This window comes from Cebus imitator, unplaced genomic scaffold, assembly GCF_001604975.1.
Source record: "Cebus imitator isolate Cc_AM_T3 unplaced genomic scaffold, Cebus_imitator-1.0 Scaffold74, whole genome shotgun sequence".
Lineage (NCBI taxonomy): Eukaryota > Metazoa > Chordata > Mammalia > Primates > Cebidae > Cebus > Cebus imitator.
In genome coordinates, this window is record NW_016107389.1 from 258,845 (window position 1) to 281,565 (window position 22,721).

General features: G+C 39.5%; 2 protein-coding genes and 1 non-coding gene across 5 annotated transcripts in view; 2 read left to right on the forward strand and 1 right to left on the reverse strand.

Moving 5' to 3' along the window:
• The window catches only part of PPIC (peptidylprolyl isomerase C), a 36,031-nt gene extending 23,093 nt beyond the window's left edge, over positions 1–12,938 (forward strand). Inside the window, exon 6 of the mRNA XM_037739723.1 lies at positions 12,897–12,938. The gene's annotated coding sequence lies outside the window, so the exon portion shown is untranslated. The remainder of the gene's footprint in view (positions 1–12,896) is intronic.
• LOC119471798 lies at positions 2,461–2,560 on the forward strand. The gene has a single exon (XR_005200885.1). It is a non-coding gene; the product is annotated as a small nucleolar RNA U13 (small nucleolar RNA).
• The window catches only part of SNX24 (sorting nexin 24), a 165,565-nt gene continuing 146,337 nt past the window's right edge, over positions 3,494–22,721 (reverse strand). For 2 of the 3 annotated variants that reach the window (XM_017531847.2, XM_037739724.1), the window contains 4 exons: positions 12,377–12,471; positions 10,606–10,638; positions 10,041–10,105; positions 3,502–4,372 (listed from right to left, as the gene is read on the reverse strand). In XM_017531847.2, coding sequence (XP_017387336.1) covers positions 4,305–4,372; positions 10,041–10,105; positions 10,606–10,638; positions 12,377–12,471 — 261 coding nt within the window. In that variant the 3' untranslated portion in view covers positions 3,502–4,304. Of the gene's footprint in view, positions 4,373–10,040; positions 10,106–10,605; positions 10,639–12,376; positions 12,472–22,721 lie in introns of all 3 variants that reach the window. The other variant, XM_017531845.2, reaches the window with a different exon arrangement.

The window sequence follows — 22,721 nt, forward strand, 5'->3', positions numbered from 1 at the left end:
GTATACAGGCGTGAGCCACTGCGCCCAGCTGAGTATTTGCATTTTGGTGACTGGCTTATGTCTCTGAATGTCTTCAAGGTTCCTCTATGCTGCAGCATGTGTCAGAATTTCCTCCCTTTTTATCCATTCATCCATTGCAGGACACCTGGGTTGTTTCCACCTTTTGGCTACTATGAATATATGTTTTGAACATGGATATACGTATTAGTCTGTTCTCACACTTCTATAAGGGATTGTCCAACACTATGTAATTTATAAAGGAAAGAGGTTTAATTGACTCACAGTTCCACATGGCTGGGGAGGCCTCAGGAAACTTACAATCATGGAGGAAGGGGAAGCAAAAACATCCTTCTTCAAATAATGGCAGAAAGGAGAGGTGCCGAGCAACAGGGGAAAGTCCCTTATGCTCACTCATTATCATGAGAACAGCAGCATGGGGGTAATTGCCCCCATGATACAATTACCTCCCACTGGGTCCCTCTGATGACCTGTGGGGATTATGGGAACCATGATCAGTTCAAGATGAGATTTAGGTGGGAACACAGTCAAACCATATCATTATACAAATAGTTGTTTGAGTCCCTGCTTTCACTTCTTTTAGGTATATATCCAGAAGTGGAAGTGCTGGATCAATTCTATGCTTAATTTTTTGAAGAAGTTATACCATTTCCTACAGAGGCTGCAACCATTTCACACTTCTACCAGCAATATATAGTTACAAGGGTTCTAATTTCTCCACCTCCTCACCAAAACTTGTTATTTTCTGCTTTATTGATACTAGCTATCATCATGAGCGTGCTAGAGTTCTTATCACAGCACTTCAAGCAGCCATTGTCAATCAATCAAAATTGGCAAATGAGATGAAAGCCATTTGTTATTTCAAAAGTGTGATCATGATATTTCTCTAAACTCTGAGTATGAGAGCTCAGCCTTTTCCAATGGGAGCTTATAACTGTAACTGTAGGACTTACCATGTAGCGATGACCATGGTGTTATTGGGGTTGTTCACATGGCTGATTGTAATGGGGGCAGTAACAAGGACACCAGGAGAAAGGACACAAGGGCTGCCAATATGCAGAATGGGTAGGCAGAGATGAGGCCTGAGAGGCACTGCATAAGGCAGCATCGGGAGACCGTCCAGGCAAAACACCGAGTCCAGGAACCAGGGGGTGGGAGAGTGGGATGTCCCCACATCCTGACTTAAATGGTAATGGGATTTTTTCCTTTTTTTTTCTTCTGGTTTCTTATCTCTGTGCTTTACTTCCCTATTGCCTGTGACTCCATGGTTTGAATGATCTAATTTTTTGATATTTTCCCAAGTGCAGGGTTCCAAGCATGATTTGGAATAGTATTAACACTGTGGTCCATGTGACAGCACTGCTTGGACTTGCACAGTGCACAACCTGTACAGCAATATGGGCCAGACATGGCTAGTGAAATCCAAAAGGAAAATGGTACTGGTTACATAAATTATAGAAAACCCATACATTTTTTTTTTTAAAGAGGATAGCGCTTTATATACTGATATAAAAAGAATGCCCAAGATAGTGTTAAATAAAAACAGATGGAAAGCAATGAGTATTGCATGCTACCATTTTTGTAAAAGGGGAAATATATGTACAGAAAATATACAGTATCTGATTCATGTAGATGAAATATTACTCAAAGTAGACACATAATGTACCATGGTTGCCTGTGGGGGGAAAATTGGGTATGCAGGAGATAAGACGAGACAAGAGTTTATTTTTTTATCTATAGTTTTATATATTTATTAAATTTTCAACCATGGAAATGATGGAAATATGTTCCATCATCTTACCCAGTGCATTCCTGAGCTGCAGAAGGCTAGCAGCCCCTTTCCAGACTCTCTGCACCTGGGATGGAGAATAAGGTTCTAAAAACTGGATGTGTGTTGAAGGGAGCTATGGAGTGGGAGGTGCGAGTGGGCGAACACCATCTTCCTGCCACTTTGGGCTATGGTTGCTGGCAAGCAAGGCCACAGGTGTTGAGAGGCAATTGTGATGCAGGCCCAGTCACCAGCTTCCTGGGTGCCTGCTATGAGGCCGTACCTCTTGGAGATATCGCCATTGTATCTCCTGGGAGCTCCATATCTCACAGACAACAGGTACTTTTTGATCCTACTTGCTGATCCCTGGATTGCAGCTCTCATGCTCTTTTTTACTTTAACAGCTTTGCTCACAGCCTTCTGACTCCCTATAGTCCTGCTTATGGCACAGGCTGTAGCTCCCAGGCAGGTCAGTGCTAGAAGTTGCTGGGGCATTCTAGAATTTGTCCATGGACATCTACCAGGAGTGCACTCCTCTCACCCTTCCAAAAGATTCTGTAAGCATTCAGTTTTTGGCATTACAGCGTTTTCTGCTTAAAAGACCTATAATGGTTTCTAGTTCCTTCAATAACCCTGACTGATAGAATTACACATTAAAAATGTAAATAAATACGATCCTTTTGTAGTGCACAGGCATGATGACTGGGTTTTCCCACCCTTGTGTGAGGTGTGCCTCCTGCAAATCTTGTTATGATGTCTGCATATGACCTGACATGGAAAAAAAAAAAAAAAAATTTACATAAATATAAAAAGTAAAACTCATCACTAAGAAAAAATTTAATTCTCAAAAAAGATTTCTTGGGCAGTATATCGCTATAGATACTTGGTCTTTTTAAGAAAAATTCTTATTATCTTGGTAAATCATCAAATATTTAATGAACATCTACTGACTTAATAACAAGGTAACTTTTTATAAACATCTATGTGAATGTGTGAGAGGCTGTGTGTGTAAACAGACAGATACAAACCATGTTTCCAATGAAATCCTAGGAGCAGAAGACAAACTCAAATATTTTCTTGTTCTCTGTTTTTATTTAACTCCAAATAGCTAATAACATAAAAACATTAAAAAAAAAAAAAACTCCAATACTCAACTATTCCATTATTTTTGGTTAACACCACTTGATTATTTCTTGCTTGTTTCCAACATATAGTAACAGAATCTATCATAACATATCTTTACAAGTTTGCAGCAGACTTAAAACTGTATGTTTAGATACTAATCAAAAACCATGGTGTAGTTATTAGTTTTGATTTTAAATACTTCCCCCCCCAAACTTATTAAAATGAACAACCATAAATAGGCTAGCTATTAATTAAATCTCAATGAAATGCCCACATACAGCACATACATGTAGGTAGTATATATGCTTTTATCCTTTATTACTCAAAGCATGATGTAGAGTGGAGTTATATCATAAACACATTTAACTTACATTAACACATGAGGTCAGTGAAAAGGAAGTCATAGCAAAGTAACCGGAAGTCCTGTGGTGGTCCCACCTATGATGAATGTGGTCCCCCGAGTAAACACAGGTGGGTGCTGTCCGCCCGCTGGTGCTTCACTCCTCGTCAGTTCACATCTGCCACTCACAGGGCAAGCATCTTGCAGCACTGAGTATGATTCTAGTGTTTAAAGGTATGTGCTTTTTATGCAAAATGGCCCCTAAATAAACACCAGCAACTTCACTTGGTCTTCAAACAAAGAAACACTCTTTTTTTTTTCCAACCTGGGAGGAAAAGCTACTTGTGGTAGATGTACAGATTTCCAACATGGCACCTTTCTAAAGGGCTTTCAAGGATCATCCTAATAGCCCATTTTACCTATGTGCTGACCTTGGAAGCTAACCCCTGAGTATGATGCAACCCACTCTAATGTAAATTAAAATGCCATGATCTTAAAAATGCCATAATATTATCAGTATAACTTAATTTCCAGTTTACTTCCTTCTTCACATTTAGCAGTGTGTGTCTGTGACTGTCTCCTGATGCCAGCATTTCAGAATGTACTATCACTGGCTGAGAAAATCTCCCGGTGAGAAGAGTAGTATGTCATAAGATCTGAACAAAAAAGCTACCAAAGTTGATCAGTCTCAGTATGATTCAGGACACGTTTTTCAATTAGCAAATGGTGTGACTTAGAGAGTGGCTTTGTTTTGCTACACCCAGTGCTCCCAGGAATCTCCCGTGGCCTCCTTTCCACGGGTTTCTAAGCTGGCAGCTACAGTCTACTTCTTAAACACTTGGCCTTAGCCTGACCACCACCCTAGTTCAGTTTCTATTTTTAAAAGCACCATTCTAATGGAAACGTCCCTGCCCTGAATTAAGCTGGGACTGTGAATTTTGCCACTAGCTAGAGCTGTTATATATCACAGAGTTTAGGTTAATTTGGTAGGTATTGATTTCCGTGACTGTGACTTTGAAACTTGCTTCTGCTTCTTTTAGCCATGTAGGATTTCTACCTGGGCTGTAGATGAGGGTAAAATATCCCATGGAGGACTCCTTCAATAATCACATTTGGAAAATCTGAAAAACAGAAAGAAAAACTGCTTTTCTTATGTGTAACAATAAAACATAATTGCATTCTGTAGAATGTAACAAGGCAAGGCCCCGGGTCAACACAGGAATCTGCATTGCCAGCGTCTGCCTGGTTTAGGATGTGCTATCAGTCATGCTGCTTCAGTCTAAAGCCACTTGAGCACACCACCAGGCGCGGCAGGAATGTGCAGCCAGATTTGTAGCTTATTGATTTAAGGGATATTCTAATGGTTAATGCTGCTAGGCCTCAGCTCTTTATCTGAATGTTTTCTCACAAGGAAGATGGATTACACTGGCAATTCAATTTCTAACAAAATCTCAATATACTTGAAGGAATTCCAAGATTTCTACTGGGAATACCTCACTGCAGTTTTTCCATTGTGGTTTATAGCACATTTAGTTCAAGTTGTCTTGAGTCTACTTGTTCTATTAGACTAGCTTCTAGAGAGCAGTAAGATGGGGGCCTGTCTTCCTAACTTAAAAGGGCAAATTTCCAACAGAAGCCATCCTGCCACACTTGAAAACACAGCTACATTATTATTATTATTTTGATATTTTGAGATGAAGTCTCACTCTGTTGCCCAAGCTGGAGTGCAGTGGCGCAATCTTGGCTCACTGCAACCTCACCTCCTGGGTTCAAGTGATTCTCCTGCCTCAGCCTCCCGAGAAGCTGCGACTACCACGCCCAGCTAATTTTTGTATTTTTAGTAGAGATGAGGTTTCAGTAGTTGGCCAGGCTGGTCTTGAACTCCTGACCTCATGATCCACCCAGCTCAGCCTCCCAAAGTGCTGGGATTACAGGCGTAAGCCACCGCGCCTGGCCCACAGCTACATTATTACAGGAGACAGATGGAAAGGAAGGTCAGGGGTGCAGAGTATACTGTACCACATTCCAGTCAGTAAAGTAGGTAAAATGTGAATGGATTACTTGAATGGGAACCAATCTATCTCATGGTTCAGAAGTTTAATTTTTAAACTTTCATCTGTATACAATGAGATCCAGGAACTATGTTCAAGCTGGGCACTATAAATAAATATAGTTATTATGTAAGAAAATTAAAGTGGTCCAATATTTTAAAGAAAAAAAGTGCATCTAACCTCTATTGAGTGTCTACTGTGTAAATAAAATTACTTACTAGGGGATTGAGCCTCATCAGAGGAGGCAGAAAAGCTCTCAGAGGCTAGGGGTAGGCAGAGGGAGCTAGCTAGGTGGAAAGTCTGTGGCCAGAGGGAGCCTGGACGGTTCAGAGACCTAAACGAAGGCAAACATAGTGAGAGAAGCGGCCATGAGGAGGCTGGATGGCACGGGGTGCCGAATCACACCTGGGAAGAATGGACAGAATTCTGGCTTTATCTGAAACTCAATGGGAAAGACAATGACGGAGTTTAAGTAGAGTGGAACAGTGTCGAATTGTGTTTTGAAAAAGATGATTCTGGCTGCCACCTAGAGAATGGAACGGAGCAAGTTCAAGACACGGGGATCAGTTTAGAGACTACAGCAGCAGTTCAAGAGGGAGATGATGGCAGCCCAAAAGAGGCTGAGGATGGAGAACCATGGAGGAATTCTGGAGAAATGAAGGACGCGACCAAGTGACAGGTTAGATGTGGCTAGTGAGGAAAGGGGTGAAATCAAGGCCTCTTGAGTTTCTGGCTAGCGTTACCAGAGGGCGGTGGGAGACGACCCAGAATGGGAGTAAAATAGAAGATCATCAACTTGGTTTGGAACTTGTGTTTGAGGCACCCGTGAGACTTGCCAAAGGGGAAGTCAAGTAAATGACAGAATATGGTGACAAGTTTACCTCAACTAATGTTTACTGAGAGGCTTCTGTGTCCTGGATTGGCCACTTAATAGCTGTGTTACCTTAGGCGAGTTATTGAACATCTGTGTGCCTCTCTTTTCTCAACTGTGAAATGGATTTTATAATAGTATCTGCCTTCTAGGCTGTTATAAAAATTGGGGAGACAAGCAAATGAACACACAAAATGTGTCTTAGAAAATCTCTAATACATGCGTATCCAGTTATTTTTGGTTGATGACACTTAAGTTTTTAGTGGATGCCTTTCCCCAACATGAAGTAAGTTTTTCATGAAATATATCTTTGAAAGCTTGCGATAGGCCTTATAAATGTATACTTAGAGCCCAATACAAAGCAATAATTTAACTAAGTTAATTTTAGTTCTAAATGTATTTCTCCCACATATAAGGGTATCAAAATCAATTGTCATGAATAGAGCTGTAGATTAATTTTCTAAAAGATACCCAAATAGGACATACCACATGAAGGTAGCAGACGTGCCTTTACTCTTTGCCACCTACAATATAAAAGTCAATTTGAAGGTCAGTGAAATGACATCTTAAGTATATTTTGCTTAAAAGGATTCAACTAAATAAGTGAAGCAAAAAAGACATAAAGGAAAATAACATCAATACTGTGGGTAACTCTACTGTGCTGGTAATATGTCAAGCAGTGACAAGAACAGGGCAAGGAGAAAAACACAGCAGGGCATGGGCTGGAGAGGGCCCAGGGACAGGGAAGTGAGGTGCCATTTGGGCGACGACTTGCAGGAAGGGACAAAGCAGCCCGCTGGGAGGGTGTCCGGGAGAAGGGCATTCCCAGCAGAGGGAACCACAAGAGCTAAGGCCCTGTGTGTATGTCCACCAAGAGCTAAGCATATGCTAGATGCTGGGGATTTAGAAGACAGAGAACAAAGAACAAAGATAAGATCATTTGTGACCATTACTATGAAGGAAGCAAATAGGGTTCTCTGACAAAAAGTTAATGGGATGGAGGTGTTTTACAGCAAGGTCCACCAACTAGTAATCAGAAATAAGATAATCAGGGTGTCAGTTTGTTTTCTCATCTGTTCCACTCTACTTTAAACTGGTGGATTTTTGGCTTTGTGATATGCATGATTTACTACAATGTCCATTTATTGCCAGCATTATTCAGAAGACTGTCCTTGCCTTTGGTTCTCATTGACAGGTGATGAGAAGGAAGGTGACTTAGGGCAGGTTTTGTTGTTATTTTTCTTGGGTTTTTGCTTATTTAACGAACATTTACTGTGAATGAGTGGAGGGGCTTGTGGAGAGGGAGAATTGGCAGAGGTTTTCTGAAGCTGTGACATTCAATGTGAGCCCTGGAAGATGAGAGACAGTCACCTATGGATAGAGAAAAGAAGGCTCAAGGTGGAGGAAACAGCACAACTGAGGCCCAGAAAGAACCCAGTGTGGCTAGGGAAGAGTGTATGAGGAAGTCCAGCAGGAACATGAGTGTGGGGCAGACTAGGACCTTGTAGGCAAACAACAGTTAAAAGTCTAGAGCTCCCAGGAGAGGGTTGAGATGGAAATACAATATTGTGACTCAGGTGGATACACGCGGGAGGCAGGTCCTGCACAAGGAGATTATTTGAAAGAAAGTGTAGTGAGAAGAGAGGGTCTGTGACAGCATTCCAGTCAGCTGCCAACGAGTGCAAGGAAGTGGGAAAGCCAAGGGGAGATAGCGTTTGAAGGAGGAGAAACGGATCAACAAGTCTAAAGTGCATGAGAGGCCAAGGAAGATGAGGACTGAAAATATCCATGGGCTTTATTTAGCCACACTGAAGTCACTGGGGACATTGACAAGAGTTGTTTTGAATTTTCCAGAAAAATCAAAACAAAGACCAAAAAGCAAATACTTTTCAATCTGTTAAGAATGTACTCACCTGACTTCTGATGTTAAAAGCTAAGGGATATTTGATTATTAGTATTTTATAAGAAGATATTGCTTGTCAGATCTTTAAAAACAGATACTCCTCTGACTTTGTAAGGAGGTTCAGTACATCTGTGATGAGATTTCCAAATGCAATTCCTCTGTAATAATAACCTTAATTTCTTGCTAAGAGGCATAACAACAAAAACGTAATGCAAGTAAAGTTTCTCTTTAAATTAAATGCTAAAGATTTGCAAGAATATATCATTAGTATAATACTTCTAAGATAACAAGAATCTGATTCATGAAACTGGATGGGTCAAAACTCTCAGAAAGCAGATCTGGTGACTGGTCCTCCCATATCTCCCATCCCATCCATTAAACCCGTGATCCATTTATTCTCAAACAGGAGATCCCTTATTTTGCAAGTCTTCATCCATATTGCCATGCTACCAATAATATATATGTTTTACTCTTTCTAACTCAAGACATTTACTCCTGATGTTCATTCCCAGAAAGTTCTTCCTGTTCTTCACTGTCAAGCCAGGCATATAGCGCATGATAGGCACTGCTCAATAACCTGGATGAACTAGATTTAAAGGTCATAAAATATCTTTCCTCTTCCATCAAGTATCCTGGCTATTCTAGTCCAAAGTAACCATTTCACTCTCTACACTTCTGCAGGAATTTCAATCAGATGCATGACATATCTGAGCATAAAGAATACACGGAAAAAGTGCTGTGGAGCCATTTTTCAAAGATCATAAGAATAATTTATAAAACTATTTAATCTATATTAGGTTGCATTATGAATATTTATTAAATATGATATTTTAACGTAACATCAACTAAAATAATAGGTGTATTTGTTAAACGTAAGCAGCAAATGCTATGGAGAGGCAGTATTCTTCACTGCAAGGATCTTACAGGAAAAAGAATATGAGGACATATTCTTATACAGCAAAGGCAGCTCACTGTGATCAGGGTTCTAGGAAGGGTCCCTCTACCCATTCTAGGGAGGAGCAGAGCTGCGTCCTGGCCACCTTTCTTTAAATTGACAGCTAAGTGGGTAATCTGAGTACGTGCATCCTTGCTATAGAGAGCAGCTCCCTTTTTCCTGTTCATGATAAGGTTTTATTGTCAGAAATAGGAAGGGTTTCAATGGATCATTTTTCTATTACTATTTAGTGACTCTCAGAAACAAGATTCACTATATTCAATGAGCACAGATAGGCAAAAAGAGATCCACCCATCAGCCATCTGAGAGTGGACAAGTCTGGAACTTTCCTGGACCCCAGTTTTCTCATTCAGCCAATTATAATATCTGCCCTGCTTAGTTCACAAGGTTGTTAAGAAAATTAAATGAGATAATGTATGCACATGAGCTCATAAAGAGATGCATAAGAGAACACTTTAAGAGGGACTCTGATCAATTTAAATTTCTTTGCATAAAGAAGACTCAGTCAAATATATTGATTACAATTATACTTAAATCAATTAATTGTATTTAAAATATGCAACTTTTAAAAATATATAGTTGGTCATCAAAGAGGCTGTAATCTAAATAGAAATGGAGATATGCCTGCAATGTATATATACACGGTATTTGGGAAGAGGCATTTTTATAAAAGACTAGAGCCTTGAATTTGAACCCTGGCATCTGGGCAAAAAAAAAAGGCAGAGGCCAAAATGACATGACCAGAAAAATTAAGGACCATAAATACCTTTCTTCCTTATTACTCTAATTCAAAATAGTCCGGTAAGAGAGAAAGAAAAATTACATTTCCTCCTGAAAGGCTGGCCCCAATTAAAATTCTAAATGTCTCTTACAACAAGAGCACTGGTTTATTGGCAGATTATTAAGCCCTGGACCAATGTCACTCTGTTAGACCTGTATTAAAAACGTGGTTTATGTGGTGCAGGGTCAGATCAGTAAAGAGCTGTTAGCAGATGACAGGTTTGATTACCGCTGGCTGCAGGCAAGACGTATGGATCCCTGAGGAACAGCAGCACAGGCTGGTGGGACAGTTTGCTGGAAAGGTCAAGAACAGGCATGTCAGCATCAGGGGACGATGGTAAACAGAAAACACTACAAACTAGCTTTGAGGGGATCAAACTGCTGTGCGGGGACGTCTCAAGGTTTATGTTCTAACAGTGTGGGTGAATAATAGTGCACAGAGCGAGAGGGAACAAATGAGCACTGCTCTCATCTTCTAAACATTTCCTTGCGGAATTTGAAGCAGATATACAATCTATACAATAAATCATTGCTGAAACGTGCTTTCCTAAAAAGCTTATATTATGATTGTTGATAAAACATTCTTATTACTTGCATGAAACAATGTAGGGCTCTTATTCCTTCACTCTTAATTCTAACTGGTTACTCCTATAATTCCCTATCAAATATTTATCATCTTAAACCAATTTCCAAACAAAGGTTTTTAAGAAAAACAAAACTTGAAACACATCATGGTGATCAAACATTTAGCAAGATCATAATCCTATTCCCGGCTGATGAAGAATAGCCCTTACCTTGACTCTTCAGACTCTGTTTCATCAAAAGATCTACAAGTTTTGAGAAAGGGGGGAAAAAAGAGAAAAACCACGTACGTTGAGTCAATGTTAACGCCAACAAAGGAAAAAATACCCAATGTTATTAGACCACTGAATTGGGAAATATTTTTAAAAAGAGTTGTGAGTTTCCACTGAGCCATAGCATGGCTATGCACCATCCTAAGGAATCTGAAGACTGAAATATTCTTTGATTTCAATTTTCCTGAAGATTACTTAAAAATCCTCAGGTTTTATTACTACTTCTGGGCTTGTATAATGGAGAAAACATTTCACTCACTGCTATTGCTAACATCTGTTCTGAAAAATACATAAACATATATAAAGCCTAACCTCCCTATAAACACATACAAGTTGGAACAGAACACACTGACAACTTATTATTTGCCAAGTGTAGTGTACAATTTTTGCTCTGCAATAAGTGGAAATGGCCCTGATAAACAGTGCCCATGAGGAGCTGTGACAAGTGTCTGCAGCCCCATCATCCAGCAGACGGCTGGGGTTTAACATGACTTTGGGTGTGGTCTGCTTGATCTTCTTGTAGTTAGTGTGTTTCTTTCAGGCAGGTCTGGAAGCAGTGAGAAAATGGGTAAATCTGTCTCTTGCTTGGATTTTCAGAGAGTTTGTAATGATTTCTTTCCCTGTAAATGGATACAGTATGCCACGGATGTTCCTGAAGGCCTTCTTAAGCTAGCTCAGCCCATGTCATGTGGCTATAGCTGGGCAAACGACTTGCTTCGGAGTTAATTCTTCAGGAGAGCTTTTCCCAATTGCTGATGATATCAACCCTCTGGGTCCTTGCCAGATCAGAATTAGAATTTGCGGTCCTGCCATTGGAAGTTCCTGAGAGAGGCAGCTGGACAGCAGGGGAAGAGGGCTCACCTTGGAAGGCCTGGGTTCTGCCAGCTACAAGAAAAGACATCTTGGGAAAGACACTAAATTCCTGTGTCTCTGTTTGCTCAACTACAAAATAAGAGGGGTTGGATCAAATCATCTCTGAGGTCATTGATAGCTTTAAAATTATATGACTATGGGCTGAGTACGGTGGCTCACGCCTGTAATCCCAGCACTTTGGGAGGCTGAGGCGGGCAGATCACAAGGTTAGGAGTTTAAGACCCGCCTGACCAACATGGTGAAACCCCATCTCTATTAAAAATAAAAAAAAAAATAAAAAAAATAAAAAAAAGCCAGGTATGGTGGTGTGCACCTGTAATCCCAGCTACTCGGAAGGCTAAGGCAGGAGAATTGCTTGAACCTGGGAGGCAGAAGTTGCAGTGAGCCCAGACAGTGCCACTGCACTCCAGCCTGGGCGACAGAGCGAGACTGCATCACTCCCCATCCCCTCAAAAAATATATAAATATATGAATATGTGTACCACCAGAATATGGACTTTGCTTGAGTTTTCACTAATAAATGAGTCCACAACAAGTTATCTAGATTCATAATTCCCATCAACTAACATCATTCTATGTAACAGTGTAACCGAAAAGATTGATTCCTTGAGTCTAAACATGGGTTACTAAACCATGGCCATCTGGCCACAGGATGGGCATGAGGACTTCAGAAGAATTCTTTTGACCACAAGCAGGGGGCGAGCGAGTGTTGTAGCAAGCCAAAAGAGTAGGCGTGCCCGGCTGGCTACTCCGGCACCACTCTGGGCTATTTGTTAGACCAATCGGTCATTGAAGAGTAATTTAAAATACACATCCAATATGCAAACATGATTCTTACCCACAACTTTCTGCCTTTGGTAGAGATGGCAAGTGTCGCACGTTTAGGAAATCAAGAAACAGTTTGGGAAGTTCTTCATTTTCTAAAATGACAGCCTGTGAAAGCAGAAAACGGAATTAGAAACTGAAGTGAAGTTTGCTAGGCGATCAATCAAATGAACTATTTCAAAAAGTCATAACCGTCCATCAAAGTTCTTACCAGCAACATTCCTCACAGTCAAGATGAGGAGTGGTCTCTGTTTTGCCCACCAGAAATTCAAGCTGACACACATGCTAGGCAGTGCTGGCAAATGCTGCAGTTTATCTGTTCTTTCATTCATTGGGCATTTATAGAACACCTACTATACACTAGATGCTGTCTAGGGAACAAGACAGTGGGGAGCCAGGTAGAAATGGTTCCTGCCTTCATGGAGATTCTAATCTAGAGTATTTCGAAACCTGGGAATATCAATAATACTGTTAAGATATGTATATCAAATTTTTGTTACTGAGTGATAAAGTGGTCTGATATACATTATGTATGTGTGTGTGTGTGTGTGTGTGTGTGTGTGTGTGTGTCTCTCCCTACAGGAGACCACTAATATTCAGGAAATACGATAAATCATTTTTTAACTGGAAGATTTAGTCAAGACCCTCAACTATCACCTGTTTCGGCATTAGAATCAACGGACATTTATTGCCATTTGGACAGCTCCACTTAAAGGGTCAGTAACATTTACATTTACTGCTAAATGTAAATCAGCGTACACGCTGAAAAAAAATCTATAGAGTTCTTCCATTTAGTGAGCTTTGCTACATAGCTGGCATAATGGCATAACCATGTCGCATTGTCAAGAGAAATCTGACAAAGAAGAATGTATCTTCATAGCTATGTACTTTTAAAGTCCACCAGAGTGTGTGAACTGAATGTAAGTTTGCCACCACCCCCTCCCACTTTTCCAAAAGACCATAGGAGAAAAGCATCAAAGATTGTATAATAATCTCTGAGTTCAATACTACTATTCTTAAGGGTCATTTTTCATAACTACCATGGGTAAATTTTGTCTAATAAGTACACGTTGTTTAAAGAACTGTGAGAATTGATGGTGAAACATCATTCACACAACTAATCAGGAATACTGTGTAAGGTGGTGCATAAGACACATAACAAGTAACAAAAGTGAGGTGAAATTATGTGTACCTTGTAGATACATTGTTCTAGATCTTGTTTTTAGCCTTGGTTCACATACTGAGTTGCCCCAATTTATCATCAGGTTTTGTAATACCGTTACCCAGTTCAGGTCATACAAATGGGGTAGGTGACTACACAGGCTGCCAGGCCTCCTAGGCTGCCTTCTGTCCCACACTAGAGCACAGCCCTCTTGGTGTTCAGTCCCTGGAGAGGGATCATCTAGAGAGCCACCTCCACTGGGGGCTGCTACTGTTCTTTACACAGCTCACTTTTCCCATGGAAGCTTAAGGAATAAAAGATGGAAGAAAAAAATTGGGTGATATATTTTATTCATTAAATAATAATTTTCTGGGCATCTATTATATTACACACTGGGACATGATGATAAATCTTACAGGTCCAGAGAAAAAGGAAAAGTTCAGAAAATAAAGAGAAAAAACCTTCTGTCCAGAGGCACAATCTAATTACTATTTCAGTTAAATTTCCTTAAATCATTTCACTTTCATCTCAGTTTTTACCTATTCGAGGATTTTTTTTTTGGGTGCCCAGAGGTCATTATTTCAGTGCCTAGAACTCAAAAAGTTCTAGGAATCATCACACATAAAACTCCAAGGTATTGTGGTTGTGATACAAGTTTCAATGATTGTTCTTTTTTTTCTAGATATCTGTTTAAGAGGATGATACAATACTTATTTGAATAATAAAACTTAATGTTGTAACACATGCAGACCTGTTCCCCTAGGCAATAGTTTTAATTATCTGTACAAGTGGTAGCTTTCAGATTTTAAAAAAAGAGGGGAGGGTATAACATTCTTATCTCCACCCCCACCTTTTTAAAATAAATTAAATCAATAACAAGTGTGGGACACTTTTAATGACCTGAACTACTTAATTTCCAGGATCTTTAGACATGTCATCCATCACCGCAGTATGGAGGAAGACATCTCTTGAGTGTTCAGGGGGTTACTTAGGTTTTATTAATGCAAGATTTAGGGAATTTTAACAAGGTGAATTGTTTATTTGCCTTGACAGATTGGCTTACAATGCACTGGCTACATCTACAGCATGATCATTAATGGCAAAAGACAGGCAAAAAGCTGTTTACACTGCAACATAGGAACGGGAATTAATCCTGCTCAGCCTCCCCAAACAGAGTTCTCCAAACAGATGATCACATTGCTTTACGTAAGATATACTGGCAAAAAGCAATAAAGAAAACTCCAGAAATCTGTGTGTAATTTATTTTGCTAAATTGTCACTGAATATTCTCAAATAATATTTTCCATAAAACAATGACCAATATGTACTTTGGGATTTACAGTTTTAGAGAAGGCAGCATAGAGGGTTAGTTAAGCATTTAGTTATGTGGGCAGGGGTATTTCCTAAATTCTGTTTTAAAGGCCTGGGAGAAAAGAATTAATACTTCAGAGACAAAGTAAAATATAGTAGAATTTATATAATCTAACATGTACCAATGAAATGACTGTCATCAGTTGGTACAGAGATACAAAAGAGGAATTAAATATTTTCATTCACAGACACATGATCTTATTCAAGAGAAACTGAGCAGTAAGGCTGGACCTCACAACTGTTCCACTGACAACTTCTTCAGCTTCTTGAAAAGCTTTTGCTCTGAAGGAACTACCCCTTCTTGAAGGTGCACCCTGGGTCATCCTATAGAATAAGGATGTCAGTTTGGTTTAAATCACTCAACTTTGCAAACAATAAGCTCCTAAGTTTTAAAAAATCACATTTTTGAACATCAAATCCTATCTCCATATTGTTTTAGAGTGCTTATCTTTTTTATTAATCTCCAATGGTTAATCTCTTTCATTCTTTAGAGAGGCAGTATAGTGTAGCAAGTACATGGGCTTCCAGGGAAGACTTGAGTTCGAATCCTTTCTCTTTCTATCTTAAAAGGTTATTGTGAGGATTAAATGTTTCCAAGAGTCTCTGATACACAGTTAGCAATGGATACATGCTAATTCTCTTTTCCCTGAGTATCGTTGTTGCATGAATTCCCAACAACCTATTTTATCCAGTTTGAAGTTTGGATTATTGTTCATCAAGCAAACAGAGCTTCTTAGCCCTCTATATTTCAGGGATCCTTTTGAGTATCAAACAAAAGCTGAATAACCTGCTTGCTGGAAAACACACATACATCTATAATTGTGCTTTTAGTGGCAGGGGGCTTGCAGACCCTTGACAGCCCCAGCCAAGAACATCTGCTTCTAGCTTAGACAGGGCAATAGCACTGTAGGGCCCACTTTTCTTTGGCCCAGAGCCCGAAACACTGTTGGCTGGTGCTGTGTGCCAGCTCCCCAAAGGACACACTGGCCTTCTTCTTTCAGTTTTCTATCTCTTTGTCAATTAGAACCCCATTGGAGGGTATGATGCCTTGCTATTAGAATTCATTAATGCCTTCAGCTCTGGGCTGAGTTGAAAACATTTGTCTGGCATTGAGGCTACTGTGGTAAAGGATTCTTTCTAATAGACCAAAATCTACTGCTGCACCGATCCTAGAGAGTAATTCATATTCATGATTTCTGTGTCTTCTATATATTATTCTAAAATGCAGCAGTCAGTAGTGTGGAAGTTTCCCAACATTAACAAAACATGAAGGGAAGTATGAATTTCAACTCTATCATTGCTGGGTTAGAGTACAGCTGATGAAGCACCGCCATGCTGCCCCTGTTATAAGAGGGCACTCTGAACTGCAGGGCAGCGATGGGATCAGGCCCAGCGCTGTCTACTTAATAACCCAGTGACTCTGGTGGTAGAGTTCTGACACTGCTCATCCCATTCCTGGATGCAACTTGGCACACATGGCCTGTCAACTAATTTATGCAGTAAAACATCAAGAATTCAAAATGAATGTGACAAGTTTGGAGAAAAAGCTAGAAATAAATCCCAATAAATTTTACAGCTATATATACGGAGTGAAATACTGTGAGAGGCAGAATTAATTACCCAGATGCAAGACAGTGAGTAACTGTTTATGAACGAGAGTCATGAGTTTCAAGTGGTAGGTCTGCAAGAAAGTGCTCCTTCTACAAGGTGTCAAATGAACTGAACAGTTCTTTCACTCCACTTAATGTAATATTATCAAGCACTCCTGCCCCATCACAAAAGATAAATACGAATAAACCTAGGAAGAGTTAGAGGCAAGTGATGAAAATAGCTAAAAGATTTCAAAATAGTTTCCATAAAAACAAGTCATCCAGTGGGGCGCGGTGGCTCACGCCTGTAATCCCAGCACTTTGGGAGGCCGAGGTGGGTGGATCACCTGAGGTCAGGAGCTCAAGAACAGCCTGGCCATCATGGTAAAACCCCATCTTTAAGAAAAACAAAACAAAACAAAACAAAACAAAAAACCCAAGTCATCCAATAGTGGGTACCAAGAATGGAACCAGGCAGTGCAGAGTAAAGGGGATAACGATCTTTAAGTTAACTAACCATTCTGTTAAGGAGGGTGGCCACTGGTTATCCAGCATTTTCAAAGCTGCTGGAACAAGAAGAAAGTACGGTCAAAACCAGCAAGGAAGGAGTCATTCTCTAATTGAAGCATGTGCAATAAATCTAGTAAAAGTGACACAGGTATGAGAAGACTAGGCACTGAAGAGCGTCTGAATATCCTGGAGTCTTTAATACACCTGCAGATTGGAGATGCTACAGAATTAACAGAGAAATGCACTAAAGAAATTTCCATCCAATTTATCACTTAGGAATATAGGTAGACTAAAAATTAGGTTGTTGTTATGGTGCACGTAGGGAATGAGGTTAAGTGAAAGAACTGTTACAAGTGTGTGATAGGCTACTTGACTTACTCTGATATTACTACATCCAACTCATAAATGGTAAAACTGGGCAATACAGTGTGCTTTGTAAAAAAAATTACTTTTCTTTATACAATACCACTCCCTCTTGTAAGAATAAATGACTTTCTCTAAAGCAGACCAGATATTTCTGAAGAAATATCACTTTAAATGAAGAATTTTAAAAATGTATAGTCTATGAAAGCATTTACAAAAAGCTGCCTGAATGGGGCAGAAAAACAGCTGCATTACTACCAGCAGCCCCTGCAAGCTCAATGTTTACTCCAGAAGAAATGTTCTTTTTATTGAAAAGGTGCAATTATCATCATGTAACACAAATCACAAAATCCCAATTTTTCTACCTTATCAGCTTTATAAAATCATGTTCCCAAAGGATACCATTGATTAGTTGCACATGTTCTTTCTGTGACATCCCAAATACTTAATTGTCAGTTATCTTTTCTTCTTCAGTAAGTAAAATGTAGTCACAAAATTACAGAGGGACTTGTTCTGCCTTAACCTTCGCAAGATGCCATCATGCAGTGGAAAACACTGGTAAAATATCACAGGATAACGCCATCCGACGAGGGAGACATATAAACACTGTAATGATTTCCCACGAGCTTCCATTTTAGAAAATTGTCACTAAGGCGAGCATAAACGGTGACACATCTCCACTGAGAACATGGTGAAATCGAACGCTGGCATTCTAGTTAGGTCCAAACCTACCCAGCAGCCAATTATAACAGGAATGGAACATCTTGTTGAAAACTTGGACAAGACCACTTTGCTAACCTTCTAAGATCATAGCACAGGGCTGTATTGTTTTCACTGATTTGATCCTTTTATTCCCTTTTCAACACACACACACACACACACACTCTCTCTCTCTCTCTCTCTCTCTCTCTCTCTCTCTCTCTCTTCTTTCCATTGTCTATGAGGGTTGTTATAAACTGTAGGGAACCTTTTTGTCACGAAAGCCAAGGTACTGAACTAAGTCAAGAGGTTTACAAGAGCACTTTCAGCCCTTCCTCCATTCCATCTAGTTTGGTTTGAAATATCTGGGCGGTTGGGGTGACAAAGTTCACTACCGCAGCTTTTCCTCTCTTTACCAGGAAAGCTGCTTCATACCATATCTACTTCAGAGATACAGCTAAAAACAGAGAAGGAGAAAAATCAATACCTCCTCACTGCAGTAAGTGGGCTGCAGTGTCACTGTCCTCTGGGACCCAAACCTACGAGCTCAGAGGCTCTGCAGTCCTCAGTCTTCTACTTACCACTTCCCTGCACTTGGTCAAAATTTCACAAAATCAGGTTAGCAAAGGAATGCTTTTTAAAAAGCCAGCCAGTAAACAGATTTAAGAAGGATCGTGACCACCTGAAAAATAAAAATCAGATGTGCTCTGAAGAACCCACTGCACCATGCATCCCACTTTTTGTTTGTGACATCATTTGCAAGATGTGTCTAGCTGTGCCTTGGTAAAAACTGCACGACTCAAGGAATTCAAATAGACATCTGCTATGGTTTTATAGGGCTTTACAGACTACCTTGCAAGAAATCTGAGGACCTGCACTAAACGCTGAATGCTGAAAAGGGCCTATCTGAAACAGTAATGAATCTGTACAAAGAAATAATAAAATTTGGCTTAAGAAGATTTGAAAAAAGGAATATCATTTCTGATAAAGTGGCTAAAAGGACAAAACTAACCATGGAACAAAAGAAACTAGAAAATCAATAGTCTTTGGAACTATTTAAATATCAAAATTTACATTCTGTGTTTTTCTGGAAGGTATTCATATAAAAGTATTTGTTCAGCCTACTAAGTACAAGCATTGTACTGGGGACACAATGGTTAGCCCAACAAATATAGTCCTGCCTTTCCAGGGTTTACCATTGGGCGGGGAAGATGAATGCTGAATCACAGCAATGAATGTGAAATTACAAAGTGAATTAGTACCTTAAAGGGGAGTAGCTAGTTTCCATGATCATTAGTAACAAAGCACCCCTATTAACCTGTGGGGTGAAGAAGAGCTTCCCTGGGGAAGTGACCCTTGAGCTGGGAGCTGAATGAGCTAATGAGAATAATGTGAGTAGGATATTCCAGCTTGTTCAAAGGCCTGTGGAAGGTAGAAGCATGACCTTAAAGAACCCTACAGAAGGCCAAAAAAAATAATGCCAAGCAATAAAATGAGCAAACCTAAGCTGGAGAGGTGAGGCAGGGCCTTTGGACCATGTGAATGATTTTTTTCTTTTCTCTGTAGATTTGGGGGTCATCGAGTGATCTTATGCAGGTGGGTGGTAGATAGTGTATCTCATTGTACATGACACAGTCTGATTTGTATTTTGACTACAACTAGAATAGTAGTAGTGTTCATCAGATCCAGGGACCATGCATTAAATCCTCTTTGGAAGTCTCTAAACTGCTTCTTAACCAATCCACTGAGCTAATTTTAATGACTCTATTTTTCATTTCATATTTGGTTTCTTTTCAAACCTGGAGGTTCTATTTTTCTTACAGTTTTAATCTTTTCCTATGCCTTAGACTAAACATTTTTTAATTTGTTTCTGTTAAATTGTTATTTTACTTGCAGTTCTTTGAATCTAATCCTGCTGTTTTGTGTGTTCTCACTCATAGCTGTTTATTCCTGTAGTTTTCTATGTTTTGTAGTTTTGGTTCATTAGCTCATCTTCAGAAAGGCTTTATCTGTGGGAATCTACTGCAGGCCAGGTTCTAGGTATGTCTTCCTCAGGTGGTTTTGCCTCTTCTCCTAGAAAGCAGATCCTTAACTGGGATCCTAGGGATATAATCCGCTTTGAGCCAATGGTAACTTTAATTTTCTAGATTGGGGCTTCTGAGACTATGCAGGTACTGAATATATAATACATATATATACATATATAACATGTATATATACATACATATTTATATGTAAAACTCTAAAACTCTAAACTCTCAGGAAACATGGTTAGAAAGCATTAGGAAAACCCCTGTCCATACTCATGGATTTTTTCCCAGGCCAGGGGTCTCCAAAGTATGTTACAGACATGTGGAACATCAAGCAAGATCATTAACTGTGATTCAGAAAAAAGTATCAGAACTTCTATTTTTACTTATTTTTACTTCAAAAATAAAAAACCTGTCTTTTCTAATTTTTAATATGTGGACTTACAGTACATGTGTAAAATTTATTATTAAATATGCACATTTTGGAGTGTTATGCTGAATCACTTTTCATTGATAAGGATGTATGGTGCTAGGCCAGTAGACTAGAACTCTGAATATAGTGTTCCCAAGAGTTTATAATAGCCAAGCCAATAAAGCCCAGTATACCCCTACAACACTACTTGAAATAGCCTCTTTCATCCTTGTTTACCCTAAAGTAAATGATGTGAGGGCACAGCTCTATTACTGGAAATGACTTTCTCATCTCTTTTTAACTGGCCAACTCTAACTTATTTTTTAAGTTCCAGCTCTAGTGTCATTTCCCTTAGGAAACTTTTCCAAACCCTCAGATTGGGCTCTTATCTTTTTTTTGGTGACAAAATGGAATCATTTTATGTGATGTAATGATTAATACTGGCTTGTCATATTAACTTTCAACAACTTTAACCTACCAAATATGGCAATTTTCATGTGGGTTAGGAAAACAATATTTTATTTAATGTCTACTCTGTGCCAGGCTCCTTATCTTATTTAATTCTCACAATACCATGAGATGTTATCATTATCCAAATTCTACATATGAGGAACTTGGGGCTGAGAAAGGCTAAATCACTTGTGAAAATTTCTTAGAAGGCAAGGGGACAGTTGGGATTGGAACCCAGGTACCTCCAGCTCCAAAACTCCTGTTCAAATTATGTATCAGTTCAGAGTCATTCATTCATTCACTCCCCAAATATTTACTGATATTTACTGCATGCACAATAGCACTATGCTACATAGCTTAATTCTTTTCTTATTTAATTTTATTGTAATATTTTATCTTTCCCAATTTTTAAATTATATTTATAAACTTAATTTATTCGATAGATATATTTAAGAGATCCATTGAAACTGGCTCAATTAAAATACATTCTTGATTTTCCTTGAATTTTAAATTTATCTTAACATCTCAACTAATTCTTACAAATATATAAAGACTTTCAGACTAAGGAAGGCAATACATTTCATTAATCTTTCTCTTATATTAAAAAAAAAAAAAAAGACTGGTTACAGTGGCTCATGTCTGTAATCCCAGAACTTTGGGAGGCTGAGGCGGGTGGATCACTTGAGGTCAGGAGTTTGAGACCAGCCTGGCCAACATGACAAAACCCCGTCTCTACTAAAAATACAAAAAATCAGCTGGGCGAGGTGGCACATGCCTGTGATCCCACTACTCAGGAGGCTGAAGCACAAGAATCACTTGAACCTGGGAGGCAGAGGTTGCAGTAAGCCAAGATAGTACCACTGCACTCCAGCGTGGGCGACAGACCAAGATTCTGTCTCAAAACAAACAAACAAACAACCCAAGAAACAAAAGGATCTGGCCTTATAACATTTCAAAACCTGTTTGACTTCTGACCAGGTCAATTCTTTTCAGAAAATGACTGGGTACAATTACTTTAAAGTCACATATTGTACATATTTGATCCATTTAAATTACCTAACTGTGTATTGAATAAAAATGCACCTCAATTACACGTAATAGATAATGCCAGGATTTACGAGACATTTTCTTGATTATCTAACAGAACAAAAAAAACTTTAAACAATTATAGGCTGAGTGCAGTGGCTCACACCTGTAATCGTAGCACTTTCGGAGGCCGAGGTGGGTGGATCACTTGAGGTCAGGAGTTCGAGACCAGCCTGGTCAACATGGTGAAACCCCATCTCTACTAAAAATACAAAAATTAGGGCCAGGCTCTGTGGCTCATGTCTGTAATCCCAGTACTTTGGGAGGCTGAGGTGGGCAGATCACAAGGTAAGGAGTTCAAGACCAGCCTGACCAATATGGTGAAACCCCATCTTTAAAAAATAAAATAAATAAAATAAAATAAAATAAAAATACAAAAATGAGTCGAGTGTGGTGCCAGACACCTGTAATCCTAGCTACATGGGAGGCTGACAGGAGAATTGCTTGAACCCAGGAGGCAGAGGTTGCAGTGAGCCAAGATCGGGCCACTGCACTCCAGCCTGGGAAACAGAATGAGACTCTGTCTCAAAAATACATACATAAGGCCGGGCGCGGTGGCTCAAGCCTGTAACCCAGCACTTTGGGAGGCTGAGGTGGGTGGATCACGAGGTCAAGAGATCGAGACCATCCTGGTCAACATGGTGAAACCCCGTCTCTACTAAAAATACAAAGAATTAGCTGGGCAT